Source organism: Protomyctophum bolini, assembly GCF_963924005.1.
Source record: "Protomyctophum bolini genome assembly, chromosome: 4".
Lineage (NCBI taxonomy): Eukaryota > Metazoa > Chordata > Actinopteri > Myctophiformes > Myctophidae > Protomyctophum > Protomyctophum bolini.
The window spans coordinates 43,753,682-43,773,301 of record NC_137865.1 but is presented as its reverse complement, the minus strand read 5'-3'; the positions used below and the strand labels follow the sequence as shown (position 1 = coordinate 43,773,301).

The following is a 19,620-nucleotide window of genomic DNA, read 5'->3' as shown; positions in this document are numbered from 1 at the left end:
CTCTCATCTTCCCTACTATCTGTCAGGCAGAGTAATCTAGTAAGAGAGTAATGACACTCCCGTTGACTCGCATTGTAACAATGGAATGCGGAAGTGCTCATTCTATCTCAATGGAATAGTTCCAGCCATAGGAGCAATGTTTGGAACTATCGCCCATAGGTACCCGCTTCACAGCGAGATCAAAGCATGTCACCACTCTCTTACTAGATTACTCTGCTGTCAGGGCTAGACAGGGACGGCTCCAGGGGGGGGAGTGACTTCTTGTAAACCAAGATTCATTAGCTCCCCCTCTAAATAGCCAGCCCCCCCCCCCCCCCCCCCATAGCACGCCCAGTCACAGTTTTCGGGAGCCGTCGCTGGGGCTAGACTCAGCTCTGACTTCCAGTTCGATTAATTACAAATGGAAAAGTGATGAAGCAATTTGTTGAAGAACCGTAGAGCACACATTATTTATCACGTTTTACGAGGCTGGATATGACAACCATCTCTGGCCAAAGACAGACTGTTGAGAGTTTTGTATTCCGATTACAATCCACGTCCTAAATCGAACGAGTCGAAAAACGCAATTAACTCAGCCACGTTCTCAACGAAGAAAGAAAATGAGTAAAATAAATAAGTGGACAGCAACCAAAGCTGAAAAACAAACAGGCTTATGGACTGTCCTGCTGGCATAGTAAAACATTGAGAGTTTTCCTTTACTGGGCAGCAGTGTTTAGAGGTGACAGTTGTCTGCACCAGTACCTCTGAGGACTAGTCATAGCCTGATTGTCAGACTCTGAGAGAACCAGTGCGCTCAGTCGAGTGGGCGGGGCCTAGGGGCTGGAAACCAGGCTAGACTAGTCATGCAGTATCTGTCAAGATTCCTCTTTACTGATTGTTTCTCTGCTCTAGCTTCTTACTGTTTTCTACCCAATTGTTTGTTTGCTTGAATTTGAATTATTTTTTTGCATTGTTTTTAAATTGTCCTGTTTTGTCTGATGTTTTGCTATTATCGTTTCTTTTGTAAAGCAGTTTTTGAAAGCGGTTTTGAAAGGTGTTATATGAATAAAGCTTTATTATTATTATTATTATTATTATTATTATTATAAGATCATGTTATTGTGATTCTTTAACGGTGTAATGTTGCCACTTCATGTCAGTTCTATACTATTCTGCTACAGTATGGTACAGAGTGTACTTAGAGACTTATTTGCACTGGTGGAAAGTAACTAAGTACATTTACTTAAGTACTGTACTTAACACGCTAAGGCCTGACTCACACCTTCGCAACAGATTGATGTATGCTTGTTGTATGAGATGTATAGCTGATGCAAGCTCGCAATGCATTTCCAATGGGAGTCACATGGTTTGACACAACATTTGTGTTGTATGAGGGGGAGGGGGGGGGGGCAGTCGAAACACAGCCGAAAGCCATACAACACAAATGTTGTGTCAAACCATGTGACTTCCATTGGAAATGCATTTTTAATGACAGATGAAGCCATATGACCACAAAATGTCCCAAGAAACTAGCAAGCCTAGCCACAGAGTCTGCTGTGCTCTGGGAGAACAAGGCTTTCCCATATAGGGTGTTCCATGATGCTGGTTTGAAGAAAGGCTAGAAGGTTGTTTCAACCAATCAGATCGCTTCCTCGAAGCAACCCGTTGTATAATTTCACTTCTCCTCCATACATCTCAGATGCAAATATTGTACTTTTACGCCATTACATAAATGTTGGAAGAGATTTTGATTATTTCAACACATACATTAACCACTTCAGCCCTATAAACATTTCGGACCATTTGAATATAGACTGTCTGCAAGCTCACACTGTGTCGCGATTGTGAGCTTGTAGATCTTCTATTTTCAAAATGTTTTTTATACATTTAAAACTTCTGAAATGGCACATTCTGTATGTAGCTTTTGGTACTTTAAGTGCATTTTCATACTTTTCAATACTTTTGTAAGTACATTTTGAATTCCAGACTTTTACTTGTAACAGAGTATACAGTATGTCTACATTGCAGTATTGATACTTTTACAACAACAAAAAGAGAGATAGGCCTATACTACTTTTTCCAAAACATCTTATTTGACCAAAAAAAGATACATTCAAGACGGCATTCCTCCGGTCCTTATAGTTGCACAAATTTGAGGTAAGAACACACAATTGGCTCAGTGGTTTAGGGAGTTGTCATTGTGTCTTCCTCTGGAAAGAATCACGTATGCTTTAAAGAATAAACAGAAGATATTTGATAGGATATGGGGAAAGTTTATTCAGTATATTACGGTTAATGACTATTAAATGGGGGAAATTGTTTGATCTTGTTCTCTGCAGCTGTTTGTTTTTGGTCTTGTTTGTTGTTTGACTCTGTTATTGTTGCCATTCGAGTGCCATTATTATTATTATTATGTACGTACTGTATGTTGTTGTTTTGTTTGTTTTTCATTTTGGGTAATTGTATTGTCTGTATTGTGTATTGTTTTGTTTGTTGTATTGTCTGTTTGTCAAAAAAAAATGCAATAAATATATTGTTAAAAAAAAAAAGAACACACAATTGCCCCTTTTCCACCAAAATAACGTTGGTCCGGTTCTGTTCTAGATTCTGTGCACGTTGGTGCTTTCATGGAACCGGCGGACCATGTTTTGGTTCCAGTTCCCGAACCAACTTTTAGGGTTCTGAACCAATTCATTTTCAGTGGAAACACTCTGAACTGGTTCAATATTAACCAACTGAATCGGTTCAACCCCGGTGGAAAAGGGGCCACATGCAGAAGCCCAAAGGATTATATTTCTATACTGTAGTGGGCCTTAGGGGAAGGGGAAGGGGGATATTGAATTAAGGCAGCAACAAATGTGCACATCAAATCACATGCTCCAAAGGAGGAGGACTTTCTTATGTATAAAGGGCAAGGCGGTAAATTCAAATCTCACCTGACTGACCTTAAACTGAAGTTAATTTGATGCCTGACTTACTTTGTTGCTGATCTACAAGCTCACAACACACCGCAGTGTGACATTTTGCGAGCCTGTTAGATCTGCTATTTTCAGTGCCACTATAAATCTGCAGGCTACCCTCTGGGTAACATTTGCAAAATATCTTTAGAGAGCAATCGTAAATGAATTCCTCAATAGCTGCAGTTGGGTGCAGGGAGAAGTTTATAGTGTGCAATTTGCTAGAAAATTGGAATACACTTTTGGGTTTGCTTTTTATTATTATTAGGCCTATTGTTATTGTTATTATTATTATTATTATTACCCTTATCATTATTATATGGAACAGTTTAAGGCACTGTGCGCACAATGTGGATGAAATCATTAATTAGAGCACACCAAATACAACATTTCATTAGAACAGGGTACAGTACATTAAGCATACAGTATGTTTGTTTTAATTTAGCTTAAAGGCATTCTGTACCCTACATTTGAACTAGCACAGTTACATATACCAACAGATGTGCCCGTTCAGTGTGATGGATCCATCGTGGCGTTTATTGAAAGCTTCTAGTCGTTTTATGGTGTTTTCATGGTCATTAAATGGGTATTATTCTTTATGTGACGATCAAGCTGCTATAGCTAGGACTGCTATAGCTAGGACTTTCTCCCCAGAGTGCAATTACCGACACAGCAACTAAGTATATTTACTTGAGTACTGTAATTAAAGGACAACTTTAGTTTTTGGTTGTTATTAGAGAAAGTAAAAGATGAGTGTTCATTTTGTTTCATTTGCTGCTTTCTTTCGTTTTAGCAACTTTAGCGTTTTTTGACAGGGGGGGGGGGGGGGGCAGGGGCATTCGACATGTAGACAGGAGGAGAAGGGGATTCGAACCGCCGACCCACGGATCATTGGATGACATGCTCTACCTCCTGAGCCACAGTCGCCCTTCCACAAAAGATCACGGGATCTACTGAGCGTGGAGGAGGGTACTAGGGGGATGCCATACGTAGGTGGCCAGATGTATTTTTATGGCGTCTAGTAGAACTACAGTATAGTAAATAATTTAAAAAAAAATCGATAGAAAATGTAACAAAATACATGTTTAGTTAGCCCCATGTTCAAATGCCCCCGCCCGGCCCCTATATCAAAAACAGCTAAAATCGCTAAAACGAAAGAAAGCAGCAAAGGGAAAAACTAATAACACTCATCTTTTACTTTCTCTAATAACCTAAAACATGAAGCTTGGTTGAAAAAAAAAAACGAAAGTTGTCCATTAAGTACAATTTTGAGGTATTTGTACTTTACTTGAGTATTTCCAATACTCCAATACTTTTACTTCTGCTCCAGCCTCCACGTACTACACCTCAGAGGCAATTATACTTTTACTCTTCAGCCACTAAATACATTTCGGCCATTTGAAAATAGCAGATCTACAATGCGCCGCGATGCGATGCATTGTGAGCGGATATGCTATTTTCAAAGACTATATACGTTTGAAAACTTGTGAAATGGTATAGTACATTTTTGATGAAAAATACTTTTGTACTTTTACTCAAGTAAGTTTTGAATTCCGCAGAGAGAGAGGGGCGTTCACTGCAGCGAGTCACTTCACTGTCCCACTGATTCATGCAGTGGTTCTTAATTAGTGTACATTCATGAGCATTGTCAACATCATTCACTAGACATACGCACGTGCGTGCCCGCACATGCACAGTTGCACGCACACACACACACACACACACACACACACACACACACACACACACACACACACACACACACTAACCATTCACCGTATTTCTGTCCACACAAAGGATATACAAGGACACACATATCGGTGCGGTAATACAAAATCATAGCATGTGTTTTCATGGTAGGCATGCCACTCAGCACACACACGCGCACGCACACTTCTAGAGCTTTTGTTGACAGAGAAGCTAAAGCTCATAATCTAGTGTTACAGACAGAATGAGAGAGAGAGAGAGAGAGAGAGAGAGAGGAGAGAGAGAGAGAGAGAGAGAGAGAGAGAGAGATAGATGAGATTCTTCGTTGGTTTTTAATTAAACAGAGCTACGGCGTACTTCATTGAAGAAGTGGAAAGTAACAAAGTACATTTACATCATGGGACATTCTCCATCTGCATAATTAATGGTTACTTTGACTTTTGGCACATTAAGTACATTTTGATTTTCATGCCAATACCTTCACCCACATCCCCTGAGTAGGCTCTGCACCATCAAGGCAAGGCACAAGACACGTAACCACAAAAACGTTCAAATGATTCTGAGAGTAGCTCCGCACTAAAGCCTCAAGTGTTTCATCACAACGTTTCATCACCACGTGTTAGATTGGTAGATTTGCTACTTCATTCAAAAATGATTTTCTTTTAAATTGCCGTCTTTAACCCATTTAGACCTGAGTTAATAACATTCACTTTGAAAGAATATATATTCAAAGATTTGCGCCACATTTTTACGATAAAAAAAAATTAGCAGATCTACAAGCTCGTAGCGCGCCACTCGGTGGCGCGCTATGAGCTTGTAGATCTGCTATTTTTCAATAGCTAAATTATATCAATGTTTAAAACACCAAAAGGGGTTCCCGCCCCAAAATGGGTTAATGGCATACCCTTGGATATACTGTAAGTGGTTATTACCAGAAAATATTTGAGGGCTATCAAAATGAAAATGGCAAAAGGTTATTCTGAGTGTGTTACAGTCATTTATGCCACCTGGTGAAGGCCAGTCATGGCCGAAACGTGACTCGTCACCATTATGTCGGTGTTTTAATAATACACTGTGGAGCAGAGCTGTTGTGCGGACCTTTTCTTTTGCACTGCATTGACCTTTGTCCAGCACCAGCGAGGGACTGGGTGTGCGCAACCCTCCTGTTTTTATTTTAAATACCAGACGAGTCGCCCCTTTACCAACTCGCCCCGGGCGTACAGCCGGCGGAACTGCGCGGCCTGGTATTCCTAAAGTAACCTAAGTAAATTATGCTTAAACGGTTAAACTTCAGTAAAACTATGCCTAAACTTAAGAGATTTATGGATACTCAGCATTTTTTGTTTATGTCAATTATACTTTTGTCCATTGTGCATACTGAAACTCTCCATATTGATTTTTCATATTTTCTAATTCCCATCACAGCTGAAATATTGACCATCTCTATTGACTAAAAGAAGTCGTCTGTGCTTCATCACCCTCAAGGATATTAGAAAAACAGCATTCTCTAAATAGCACCACGCGCACGCGCACACACACACGCACACAGTACACACACACACACACGCGCCCAAGAGTGTACACTCTTGGGCTGATCGGTTTTCATTATTAGTCAATACTTTTAATTTATTGAGAAAGAAGGGAAGGAAGTGTGTTATTGGAAAAGTATCATGTTTGTCAATCAATACCAGAGAACGCCTGCATTTGATTATGACTGACCACATCCTCCTGTAATGCTATATAACATGCTGCGTTTCAGTAATCCATAGATATTTCAGTGCTGTGTGCTCTCACATGTGTCATTGCGGTATATAATGCTATATATAACATGCTGCATTTCAGTAATCCATAGATACTTTGGTGCTGTGGCATGTGCTCACATGTGTCATTGCGGTATATTATCATCTGTCTTCAAGGTAATGGCTACATCGAGGGGAAGGAGCTTGAGAACTTCTTCAGAGAGTTGGAGGTTGCCCGGAGAGGAGCAGGAGTGGTGAGTCCACAAACACAAACTACAGGAGAAAGTATCTGCAAAAGCAGAAGGCCCTCCGCTATCTCTGGTCCATACTGTAGCTCTAATGCGTTGCATTTTAAAGCTATGTTACTCTCGACTTCCGCCGCTCGCATGAATGCAGACCAGCCTCTCGTCTTTAGCGTAAATAAAAATATCGTTTTTGCTACTCACCAAAACAAAGGCGGGTTGTGTCATTAGAAAGCCTACTTTCCTTAGTGGGAGCACTCTGTGCCCCCCACCACACATAAAAACTGTACTTTTTGGCCAGAAAGGGATTTTCTTTGGAGGAAACATATTCTCTTTTCATTCACACTAAAGACGAGAGGGACCAGAGCTAAAGGCCCGCACACTCCAGATTGGATGAAGGTCTTTTGGTGCATGAGACTCAATAATGTCATTGAAATGGATAACTATAGCCAGCACGCAATACGTGTCCTTTTCACATGATTTATTTACCTCTGATAGAGTTTACAATTTAGGCATTTAGCAGACACTCTTAATCCAGAGCGATTTACAGTATATAAGCAAGAACTTAGTTAGGGACTGCGACGCTCAGTATAAACTATAGAGTGCTATGTCTACATAAAATGCTTTTAAAAAGCCTTTCCATACGCCTGTAAGGTCGTCAAGGCTAGTGCAAGTGCTGGCAAGAGTCTAGTAAGAAGTCGCAAGAAGTGGTGAGTTTTCAGACTACAACGGAATATTGGGAGTGAGTAATGACTGCAATGAGAAGTTCATTCCATAGTATGCACAAGCAACGGACACGTTTCCATCTGTTGCTTGTCCAGAAGAACAATGAATAGAATTGGCATTAAGGGATTCATTTTTTTTATCTGGTGTGTGTGTGTGTGTGTGTGTGTGTGTGTGTGTGTGTGTGTGTGTGTGTGTGTGTGTGTGTGTATTTGACAGGATCCAACAAATCAACAATTCAGAGAAAAGATGAAGGAGTTCATGCAGAAATTTGACAAGAACAAAGATGGCCGTATTGAAATGTCAGAGGTACAGCCTGGAGCCCAACCCTTTGTTGTGTTATTTCTGTTTTGTTCAGATTTGTACGGTTACTTTTCAGGAAAGAAAATCACACTTCTGTGGAGTAAGGGGCGTATTTATATTGGCCACATGACGTCTTGCGTCCATAGACTTGGCTGGCAAACTATTTAAGTCATATTAAAGTGCCCTAAACAAATTCCCATAGACTTGGCTGCCATATGACATAATCCTCAAAAGTCATGTATTGGCGGAGCTGGCGCCCCTCAAAAATAACCTGTGTTCCAATGGATCTAATGTAGTTATTATTTAGTCAGAGGCTCTGGTTAATCCTTTTCATTGGTTTATATCCTATAGATCCTTAAAATTGGCTAAAGGGAGAGATCGCCTTAATATGGCGATATATATTATATAGGCACAACGCTAATATAATGGAAATAGCAGCTCTACAAGCTCACAACACGTCATGAACTTGTACTGTAGATTGGCTATATTTATTAAAATAAATAGATTTTTAATTGAACCTATCGGCTATTTTCAGCATGCAACCAAGTGTAAAAGCAGCCATTACGATGCCATCAAGGCCAACAAAATACATTTTACACCAAAAGATTCAGAGGACTAAAATACGACTAAAACTAAATCACAATTTGCTGTCAAAATCAACACTATTCCACGGTCGAGGCCCTCTCTCATTTATGTGGATCTGATCTGCCCATTTTGAGGATTTGTAGAGAAACTGTTCTGTCTACTGTACGTCTTCTCTCTCCTCCCCTATGAACTCCACCATGTTGTTTCATGCCACTCTCCTCCTACTCCCTCCCTCTCTCTCTCCCTATCCTATAGTTGGCCCAGATTCTTCCAACTGAAGAGAATTTCCTGCTTTGCTTCAGAGAGTTTGTCGGTTCCAGTACTGAGTTCATGGCGGTGAGTGAGTGCGAGTGTGAGTGTGTGAGTGTGAGAGAGATGACTAGCCTGTCACACACACTCTCCGGCTTCACAACTAATTCCACAAATCTATTACATGCTTTCATTCTATATTTTTCACTGCTACAGTGGGGTGATATTACAAATTTGCTGATTAGCACCATTTGAATAGTCAAGAAAACGACTCTAAATCGTATATGGCAGATATAATAATAATAATAATGGATTTTATTCAATTCATAATCCACTTTACATTCCTCAGAATGTGCTACAGTAGACAAAAACATAAAATAACATCACACGATTAAAAACACACAATTAAGCATCAAGCTTAATAAAGTAACTAAAGTATTCCAACCAATTTGGCGTTGTCTGTAATAGTAAGTGTATTTCCAAATTGTCCAAGTATTGTCTTCTATCTGACATTCCATGTCAATCTGCCACTGCCTTCGAATATGATCAGTGGAGTGGTTAGAACTTACATCAAAACATTCATACAGATAGGAAATAAATCTTTCCGGCACAGGCTGTGTAAGAATATTTTCTAGGAAGGATGTCCTAGGGGCTTGCCATGTTCTTTGTTACATAATGACGGATTTGTAAAAATCTAAAAAAATGTGACTGTTGTAATGAATATTTAATCCTTAGATTCTCAAATGACTCCATTGTGCCTCCGTTATATAGTTTAGCAAGCTGGTCCAGTCCCTTATGCCAAACCCTGAATACTGGGTCCTGATATGAGGGAAGACAATCTGTGTTCTTATAGGAGCCAAAGGTGAAAAAGGTTTTTTAAGTTTAAAATTGACTTTGATGTTATTCCAGGTGTTCAGTGTATTTAAGACAATGAAATTCTCTTCAACCTCCAATTTAGCTTTGTTATGATTCACAAAGGGGCAGACCTCAAGTGTCAACATACCACAGTATGTACATCGATCCATGTGTTTGTTATGTCTGGATTCACCCATTCATATATGTACCGCATTTGTGCTGTCCAGTAGTAAAAACGTAAGTTCGGAAACCCCCAATCCACCCTCCATCCTTGTGTCTTTGAAGCTTACTTATTTTCATTCTAGGCCTTTTACCCTGCTACAGATTATCCAGATCAGAGAAAAAGCTGTTGGGGATTGAATTTGGCAACATCTGTAGAAGGTACAACAGCCTAGACAGGATATTCATTTTGAGCACACTGATCCTACCTAGGCATGACACAGGTAGAGTTCCCCATGGGGGAGTTTTGAATCTGGTGTGGTGTGCCTACTTGCATGACTTCAGTTTTGGAACTGTTTAACTGCAGAAAGTTGTGACTCATCCACACCTTGATCTCCTCCAGGCAGAGGGCGGTTTCCGTGCTGTGGGCGTAACGAAAGCCAGATTGAAAATTTTCACCAAGGTTATTGAGGTTGAGATGATTTTGTAGCTGTGCAGCCACTACTTTCTCCTATATTTTGAAGAGGAAAGGGAGGTTTGACTTTGAGATGGGTCTGTAGTTTGCAAGAGTCCCGGTCTATGGGTTTTTTGAGGAGAGGAGTGAGAATGGCTGTCTTTAAAGTGGGAGGAATGTGGCTTGCCTGGAGGGAGTGATACTGCTTCGCTGACTGATGAGAGGTTTTCAGTGGAGAGGTGTATGAGGTCAGAGGTTGATATTTTTGAGATTTCTGAAGCTGATCTGGCGCTTGGGCTTAGCATGGGAGGGGGGGGGGGCAGCTCCATGTATATCCATCAAAAATCCACGAGGACTGCTGATGGATATATTACTTGTAATGAAGTGAGAGATGTCAACATTTACATATCTGCCTGTCCTCGCTTGGGGAGCAGGCTACAGCGCTGATAACGTTAAAAGGCTTTAAATAAGATAAATTGGTAGTGACACTAGCAGGTCCGAGACATGCGATTTCATTTTAATGACACAAATCCTTCTATTCCTAATGGACGGCTCACAGCGGTGGAGCCGGCGATGGATACTGAAGGGCTGCATAATTGGAAACCATTACTTCTTAAACATAATGGCCAGAAGATGAGAGGATGATCGCTATAGGCCACACATCCGCCACACTGGAACTATACTACCAGAACCAATTAGAGAGCAATTACGAGGGGGAAGAGCTGCCACATGCTTCTCATGTCACGTCACGTCAGGCAATAATTAGATGAGGGCTGGGGAACCGCGCTGGGACGGGGAAAACGGAGCTAGGTGTATAAAAGCCAAAAGGTCCGAGAACAGCCCGGGACGGAAAGAATGGAAGAAGGAGAAGCAGAAAGAACAGCTAATCAGTCTTTCGTGCAGCGAAGGAGGTTCTTAAAGGGTTAGAACGAGGAAGGAAGCAGAACCTTCTATTTCCAGAGTCATGTATAATGGATGTATGGGCTGTAGCTCCTCTCTGCCTCTCTGCCGAGCCCAGAGGAGAAGAGGAAAGTGGGAGCAGCAGGAGGAGGGGAAAAGGTGGAGAGGCCATCTATCTTTGATAAAGAGCCTTTCTTTAGACAGGGACAGCTGCTAGATTAAAACATTCATTAAATGTATTTCTCCTTCCCCCCACTTCGTCGTCCTCCCTCGCTCCCTGGCTCTGTGGGTTGTAGCTTTCCTCCGAACGGTGCAGGGAGAATGGGATCGGGTAATGAAAACCATTTGACTTCAAGTCGTGGTGATCCTGTTTTCCGTAAAGTCGTCCTCATCCTCTCCTCCTCTGAGGAAGTCTAACTATTGGCACTGTTCATCAGTCTGGGTTGGTTGGATGGGATCGAAAAAACAGGGAGGTTGTAACTCACTCCAGCGAAGACCTTCTCCTAAATGGCTAAGATGTAAATGTAAGAGGATTCATTAATTAAGGAATGGATTCTGCCTGCCCAATTGTTTGTGTGCGTGCGTGTGTGCGTGCGTGCGTGCGTGTGTGTGTGTGTGTGTGTGTGTGTGTGTGTGGACTACGGGAATTCATTCTTCCAATTTATTCACAATAAAGTTTACTCACTCTGTCTCATCATTTATTGGGCTGTTCTTTCTCATAGGCATGGCGGCGATACGATACAGATCGCAGTGGCTACATTGAAGCAAATGAACTGAAGGTACGTTTCATCCTCGGGATGTTCTCTCTATGCTTTGATACACGACGACAAACGACACAAACCCTACCTCAAACCCTACGACACAAAACCTACCTCGTAACCTCAAACCCTAACTTAACCATAACCGCAAGCACGGGAGCAGCGCAAAGACTGGCTTTGTGTGTTCCTATATGTGTCTAACTGTCTATGTGTGTCTGTCTGTTTGGGGTATGACCAGCTGCAATACAGCTGGGTGACCTAAAGTGGCACTGTTGAGCAGACTACAGGCCTATTCACACTAAGCACTATAACTATAACAGTACAGTACAGTACAGTACAGTACAGTACAGTACAGTACAGTACTATATAACTATATACAGTACCCATCACAATAAAAGTATATAGTTGCACCAGTATGGTTTCACCCAGAGATTCATACTTTCTATGTATTTGCTTATTTGCTGGGTGAGAATGAATATTGCACCTATACTGTATGTAGACTTCTTCGGGCCTTTTTTCATATTATAATAATCACACGTTTGTCTTTAGTTCAATGTTTGTCATAATGTGCCTCATTTTACGTCATAAATCGTCTCTAAATTGTTAATGGTGTTTAATGTTTGTGTTGGCACCGTTTGTTTTTACATCACCATTACATCACCTAATCAACATGAGTTAGACTTTAATATATTAGCGCCCCTCACTTCACACGGGTGAGATTTTGTGTGCTCCTGACAAACAGTAAAAATCCCATAAACTTGGCAGCCCATATGACATAGTCTTCAAAAGATATAACGTATATATCAGGGAAAAGACTCTGCTTAAACCTTGCTCCAGCCGAGGGACAAATATATCCCTCGCCATGCTTGAGCTGCCTCAGGAGGTGGTGAGGGACCCTGCCGTGTGAAACAAGAGAAATCCATTAAACCTCGAATTCCCATGGAGAACTCGGAGGAGTGCGATTCCTTACTTGCTATTCTATATTCGAGGTCACTTTGGCTACAGTAGATGTGAGCATATTACATTCTGCCTGTCAACACTTTGGACACTTTGAATCTCTTTTCATATGTACAAGTGGGTATAACCCATTCTGAACGGGAACCCATTTTGGTGTTAGCACCATGTTATGCTTTAGCTATTGAAAAATAGCAGATCTACAAGCTCATAGCGCGCCACCGAGTGGCGCGCTACGAGCTTGTAGGTCTGCTATTTTTGAAAAATCGAAGAACGACTGACATTTTTAGAATCTGATCTCAGGTCAGAATGGGTTAATCAGACCAGTGTGTGTCCAGTGGAAACCTCGTATGAATCTGATCTCAGGTCAGAATGGGTTAATTCCCATCTGGTGTTGCACTTATTTCTGTCCTCAATGTGCAGGGCTTCCTGTCAGATCTGCTGGAGAAAGCCAACAGACACTACGATGACCAGAAGCTCCACGAGTATACGAAGACCATTGTAAAGATCTCTCTCTCTCTCTCTCTCTCACACTGCACACACACTGCTGTGACAAACCACAAGAGTAAACACATACATAATGTGTACTGTACATACATACTACATACCTATATTATATATTCATAGTATGAAGCCCCCTTTGATGTCTATGTGTGCATGTCCCTGGTAGCAAAGCACAGTCAGTCCTATAAGAGAAGAGGTAACGTCTAGTGTCCATCTGGCAGAAAGGAAAACACAGGCCTATTCCGCCAGTGGCTGCAGCGCTGCATAGCTGACTGATCAGGGCTCGCCATGTCCTGCAGGTCGTACTGTTTACAGCCCAGATGTGCCAACATCTGCCAGCTTCCTAAAAGACACAAAGCCTGACCTAATTTGCTGAAGCAAGACAGACACCATTGTATTGTTTCATTGCGAAATTTGGACATTTTCTTGTGTTAGTGCATTTTTGTGATTGCTTATTGCTTACTGTATAGCAAGCCATTCTTAGTAGGCCTACATTTGAATTAAATTTAACTTAATTTAATGGAATTTATTAGTCAGTTAAAATGTACATTTAATTATTTTAATCGACTCATTCCACAGCTCAGGATGTTTGATACGAATGGAGACGGAAAACTGGGCTTATCAGAGATGGCGAGGTAATGTACAATGTCATCATTGCTATTTATTCAGCACCCAAAAGTACATTAAATCATGTTTGATTCCCATTTCCCAGCAGTGATGACTATGGATCGGTTAGCTGCACAAACAAAGATAATAGGCAGTGTATGTTGGAGAGAACCCAGTAAAGAATCATGGCATTTTGCTGAACTATAGCGACCCCTGTTGGATTGTTCGGGGTACCTATTCAGCAGGAAGGGGGTCTGGGGAGGTCTGGGGGAGATATAATATGAACCTGTGTGTGTGTCACACTCTCCCAGTGAAACTCCAGCCAAATAGGAGTCCAACTCGCATGTTTATCAGAGGAGTGAGTTACATGGTTTTACACACCCTCCGCAAGCCAACATTGAAGACCAGTAGCAACTGGAACATTGCCGCTGTGTACTGTGTACATACACTATATACTTTACTAAGTCAGTGCATTAATTGGATGCGTAAAACCGCATAATCTACATATGTAAAAGACTGACACTGGTATAGTCAGTTAGGTCCCTGGCAGCAACGAAATTGGGGGGTGGAGGATGAGTGAGAAAACCAAATAAAACAAAAAACTATTTGCCGTCAATGTTCATTCAACATTTATCATTCTGCATTATAACATGTAGACATTATAAATCATTTTACTGTTATTGTATGTAACTGATGAAGACTTCCATTCCCACAGGCTTCTCCCTGTTCAGGAGAACTTCTTACTTAAGTTCCAGGTAAGGTAGTGTAAAATATACTGGTGCTCATTCAATCAAATGTACTGTAAACCAAAATAACAACAGTAAATGAGGAGGAACAAGTGAAAACTCGAACATTTCTGTTGTTATAGGGTGTCAAGCTGACCACTGAGCAGTTCAACGCCATCTTCAACTTCTATGACAAGGTAATGACCCCACTACTACTGGCGTCTGGCTATAGGATTTCCCTGAATCACTTCACTTTCCAGCCACTGGGATGGACGCATCAGATTTGCCCCAAGATTAATTGAGAAAAGATTGCGATCTAGATATCGTGTGAGAATTGTGATCTCAATTCATGTGGAGGAAAATTCACATTCACATTTGAGCAAGAATCGTGCAGCACTAATCATGAGCACATAAATTGCATGAGTTTGGGTCACAAGTCATACTACTATGCTATACCTTCCTTTCCTCTATCCTATCATTGTATTACTTTAATTACCAGTACTTGTGCTGCCAGTGGAACTTTAGAGATGGCTTGGAATAAACACTTGTTTTGTGCACTGCAGTATGGAGGACATATGGTTGGAAGAGGTTGCTTCAGGTAAACTTTGCTGGATCAGCATTTGCCTTGAAGTTTTCCCTGCTCTAGTCAAAATCATGACTATGCAAAACGTCTTAATGGTCAATCCTCTGCGTTGCCTAGGTAAATGAGATGGAACGGGTGCACATGTCCCTTTAGAAGTGGCAGGAACAACTGGTGCTGTCAGCCACACTTTCACCTTCAGGCGATGCTTGGAATTAATGGCTTGGTACAGACAAGCTAATGACAGCTGACTAAAGGAGAAATGCAGAGTACAATCAATTATTGTTAATTTAGGAAGATAGTGGCTCGATTGGAGCCACTAGAGGCGACATGTTATACACAAATCCTACAAATGGTCTCCTAAGTGGTCGCCGCGGGGTCAGACGGCAAATCTCACAAACATCCTATGGTAACTTGTGCTACAGTAGATCCCGCAAGAGTGTGTTGCTGAACTTTCTGGGACAGAGAAAGGTCAATAAGAAAGTCGATTTTCTCCTGATTTGTCTCTCTGAAAAAAGCAATTCTAGTATGAAAATCTTTGGAATAGTGTGTGGCTTGTGGTGGTCAGGTCCATTATTTAGTACAGGGACCTTGGAGCTGGTTCAGAAGCTGTGTTCACGTTCACTCTTCCATTGGTATGAATAGACCCCAACCCACTTTACACAGATAGGGGAAATAAACCGGAGATGGCCTGTCTTGCAGCTATTTCCATCTTGCGTACAATGGAGGAGCACAGGAAGGTTTTTCTATTGATTATGTCAGCTTGATTCCGTGGACATGAAAGATGGATTTTAACTGGTTATTATTACAACGTTGAGACAGTTCTTGAGGAAATTTACGTACATAAGACCACAATGGAAACAATTCCCCAGGATTTTGTGGCGTTATCCTTTTAGCCTAAATATCTTACTGTACCTCCGTACTGTTGAATAAAGTATTCAATCAATCAATTAAAAAGAAAACGACCCAGTTGCATGTTACTTTATACCAGCACTCTTGCCAGCTCAGATATTGTTTTTCAATGCATTGCATGTATGTCGTGCTTTTATTTGTAAGAGAGACCGATTGTTTTTCTGTCACTACCTCTGTTCAGTACATTAATCCCGACCATCGGTTGGACAGGCCTACCCGAGCATTAGTAGTTTAGTTCATTGTTCTGAATGTCGTGGACTAACTATCTCTCACATGCTAAGAATGGCAGACATGTTCAATTATACAGTACAGTAGATGGACCGCTATGTTTCATTCGTGGAGACGAGACACGTACAGCGGCGAGCGCGCCAACATTCATGAGGGTAATTAGAACAGGGTTTTGTTATGAGTCTAACGCCCTACAGCTGAAACACGGGTAACTGCTGTCGTTGGTACTGAGGCATTGGCCAGACGGAAGAGTGTAGTGGTAGGTCAACTGTACAGTAACGTCGCTCACAGTGCCAGGGCTTCAAATTGTGCAAAGCTTTTTGTGTGGCAACTTGGATGACCCTTTATCCAAGTTGCCACACAATCAAGACACCGGTCTCGGGTCAAGTCTGGTATTCCACAATTCTCTAATTCTACAAAGACCTACTTTAAATCTACCTTAAAAATCTAATTTCATTCATACAATCAAATGACGTACTGTAGCCAGGGCAGTCCTGTCTAGTATTCTCCAAGAAAACACAAAAATAAGACGCAGGACTATGATCTGTGATGTCATGAAGACACCACCTAAATAAATGGAAGATCAATTTCTTAGTGCTTACAAAATGTAAGGACCACTTCACCACTTTTCAACCTTATATAATTTGTCCTCGCTAATGTAATTTTCATGAAAAAATAGCACCACCACTTATTTTTGTCTGTGTCTCATAGGAGAGCAGTACATTTGTATTCTATTTTATATATTTCGATGTTTATTATCGTGAAAAAGATGGCTTCCATTATTGCATTGCAACTTTTAAGGAATATTGAAATTCCCCATCAATGATGTCACTGGTAGAGGGGTTTCTGAACTGCCCATAGCCCTCCTATGAGACACAGCCTGAGTAGAAAACAATTGTGGTGTTAATATTAGTGAGGACCAAATATACGAAGATCGGTTGAAAAGTGGTGGCGTCGCCCTTTAAATGTGTGATGTTTTACTGTCTCCCATCAGGATGGGAACGGCTACATTGATGAGCAGGAGCTGGATGCCCTGTTACGGGACCTTTACTCAAAGAACAAGAAGGTGAGATTCAATATAGGCTAGTCAGCACATTATATAACGATATATAATGATGTGTTACCTGGGTGGACGGCCTCAAGGCTGAGGCACAAAGCATGCATTTCTTTTTATGTGGCACATGTCGTTTTTCGCATCGTCACCTCTCAGTCACCACCGGCTTTCCTTCCACTCTCAATGTAATGAAAAGCCATATATAATGCCTTAAAAGTACTGTTAGACAGAACAAACAAAGTACACTGTAGAACAGTCAATAATGCCCTGCTGTATTACAGTATGTGAAACACAGTGTGACCTTGTTGTGCCTTTACAGTCTATATAGAGCGGTGCCTGTGTTGTGATGTCGGAACAGACCAGATCCATTATGAAGATATATAGGGGTGACCTCGTATACTTGTATTAGCTTATTTATCTTTTTAGCTTTATCCATCAACAGTCTAATGAAAATCTAGCTAGTTTTTCTGGTTTCTTTTTTTATTACAGCTTTCAAATCAGGCCTTATTAAAGATCAGGATGATGAAACTGGATGAGTTTACAGCAGTCTACTCCATTCATAATCTGTACCCTTAATTTGGCTCACTCTGTAGCGCAGTCAGCTTTCCTGCAGATACTATACTGTAGGCACAGGTCCAGGGCCCAGGATTGTTTGCCAGCACGAATGAAGCCAGAAACATAACTTCTGCTTATAACAAAGATCTACTTAGCTAAGAGCTATACACTAATACATTATGGTCATAACATTGATGGCTTAAGTTTAAGCCAGGGCATGGCTGATTCAAAGCCAATAATCATGAAATGTCATGTGGATGATGCTGGTTGATCAGTTGCTCACTGGGATATCTTTGAACACTTATATTTCAGATTACTTCATGTATTTGTTTATTTACGGGACATTCAATACATGTACAAGAAATGTATATTAACATGTCATGGTTCTAACCAAAGGTGTAAAGTAACTTGCAACAGACTAGTATTTCTACATTGCTTTTACTTTAGGCAAAATAAACACTTTAGTACTTTTTCCACCACTGATAACGTCATAATTTCTCTCGGTCAGGACGTGGACGTGAAGAACCTGACCGGCTACAGGCAGAGCATCATGGCGCTGTCCGACGGAGGGAAGCTGTACCGCAGCGAACTGGAGATCGTCCTCTGCAGGGACATGTGACCTGTGTGTCGCTTTCTTAATGCCAGCCATCATTCTCTCTCTGCCTGTCCCCCGCGCCCCCGTCCGCCCCCCGAGTTCACGTACGTCGTACCGTACGCCCACTTCTCCAGCTGCCTGGTGGCAACAATTACCAGGTGCATGTGCCGGACACGCCCCCTCATGGTATGACCTCAGAATGAATGAACAGAGCACTAACAAACAGCACAAAGGAGCTCTTCCCTTTTTAAATCCCTGCAACCTGATAACCGTATAAATTATAAACGCAAACCTCCTAGCTTCTCACCTTTATGATGCAAGCAGTTCAGGCACACCTCTGCTGCACTCCATGAATATCAGTTCATGGAGATGGAATTGGAAACATCAGTTACTGTGTAAAACCCCCAGTCATGACCAGACTCTTTATCAACCCTAGCTTAGACCTGAATTATTCAAACCTTAACTCTCCAAAACCCAGCCTCTTCATCTCCCATGACCCTTAAACCTTAACTCTCCAAAACCCTGCCTCTTCATCTCCCATGACCCTTAAACCTTAACTCTCCAAAACCCTGCCTCTTCATCTCCCATGACCCTTAAACCTTAACTCTCCAAAACCCTGCCTCTTCATCTCCCAAGACCCTTACCGGAATCCCAGCTTTCCAGACTCCTTTCAAACTGTGACTTATTTATTCTAGCCCTCAACCCAGACCCCTTTTTAAGAAATTCACCTTACATCCTGATGATTAATATTCCCTGGTTCTGCCATCCCAAAACAGTAGACTGAGTGATCCTTAACCTTATTCCTGCTCGCTCTTTGACTTTGCATTAAATACAATATAAATATAGTAAAACATGACTGCAAACAACTGTGATGGATTTAACTTTTGTTATTTATAACATGTGATGGAGCTGGTATGAAATCTCCACCTCTTCTTTTCCTGAAGTAATCTCGTTGTCATTCCCTTGTGTACCATTATCATGTTATGATTTTCATTTTCAATGTTGGTTTTTGACTGATTCTGTCAATTGGAAACATTAATAAAACATATCTTAAGATTAAGGTGATGCAATTTATTGAGCTCGTCACAAAGATGTGCTTTAAGTACTACAGACTGTGGTGTATGTTCAAGAAAGAAATCAAGAAGATTGCAAATAGAAATGGAGCTTTATCATGTTCATTTCTGCGTTGCGTAGTATTCACTACAGCCCCATTTGCACTGCACTAATACCATGACAAAAAATGTTCGTCGATGAAAAACTAAATGTAAACTAAATGAAAACGAAGCTATGATGACTA

General features: G+C 41.2%; 1 protein-coding gene across 1 annotated transcript in view; it reads left to right on the top strand.

The window, feature by feature from the left end:
* Positions 1-18,373, top strand: part of calb2a (calbindin 2a) — a 22,107-nt gene extending 3,734 nt beyond the window's left edge. Inside the window, exons 2-11 of the mRNA XM_080760825.1 lie at positions 6,560-6,636; positions 7,567-7,656; positions 8,491-8,571; positions 11,575-11,631; positions 12,988-13,065; positions 13,648-13,703; positions 14,390-14,429; positions 14,543-14,596; positions 17,114-17,185; positions 18,237-18,373. Coding sequence (XP_080616951.1) covers positions 6,560-6,636; positions 7,567-7,656; positions 8,491-8,571; positions 11,575-11,631; positions 12,988-13,065; positions 13,648-13,703; positions 14,390-14,429; positions 14,543-14,596; positions 17,114-17,185; positions 18,237-18,347 — 716 coding nt within the window. The 3' untranslated portion in view covers positions 18,348-18,373. The remainder of the gene's footprint in view (positions 1-6,559; positions 6,637-7,566; positions 7,657-8,490; positions 8,572-11,574; positions 11,632-12,987; positions 13,066-13,647; positions 13,704-14,389; positions 14,430-14,542; positions 14,597-17,113; positions 17,186-18,236) is intronic.
* The last annotated feature ends 1,247 nt before the right edge of the window (positions 18,374-19,620 follow it).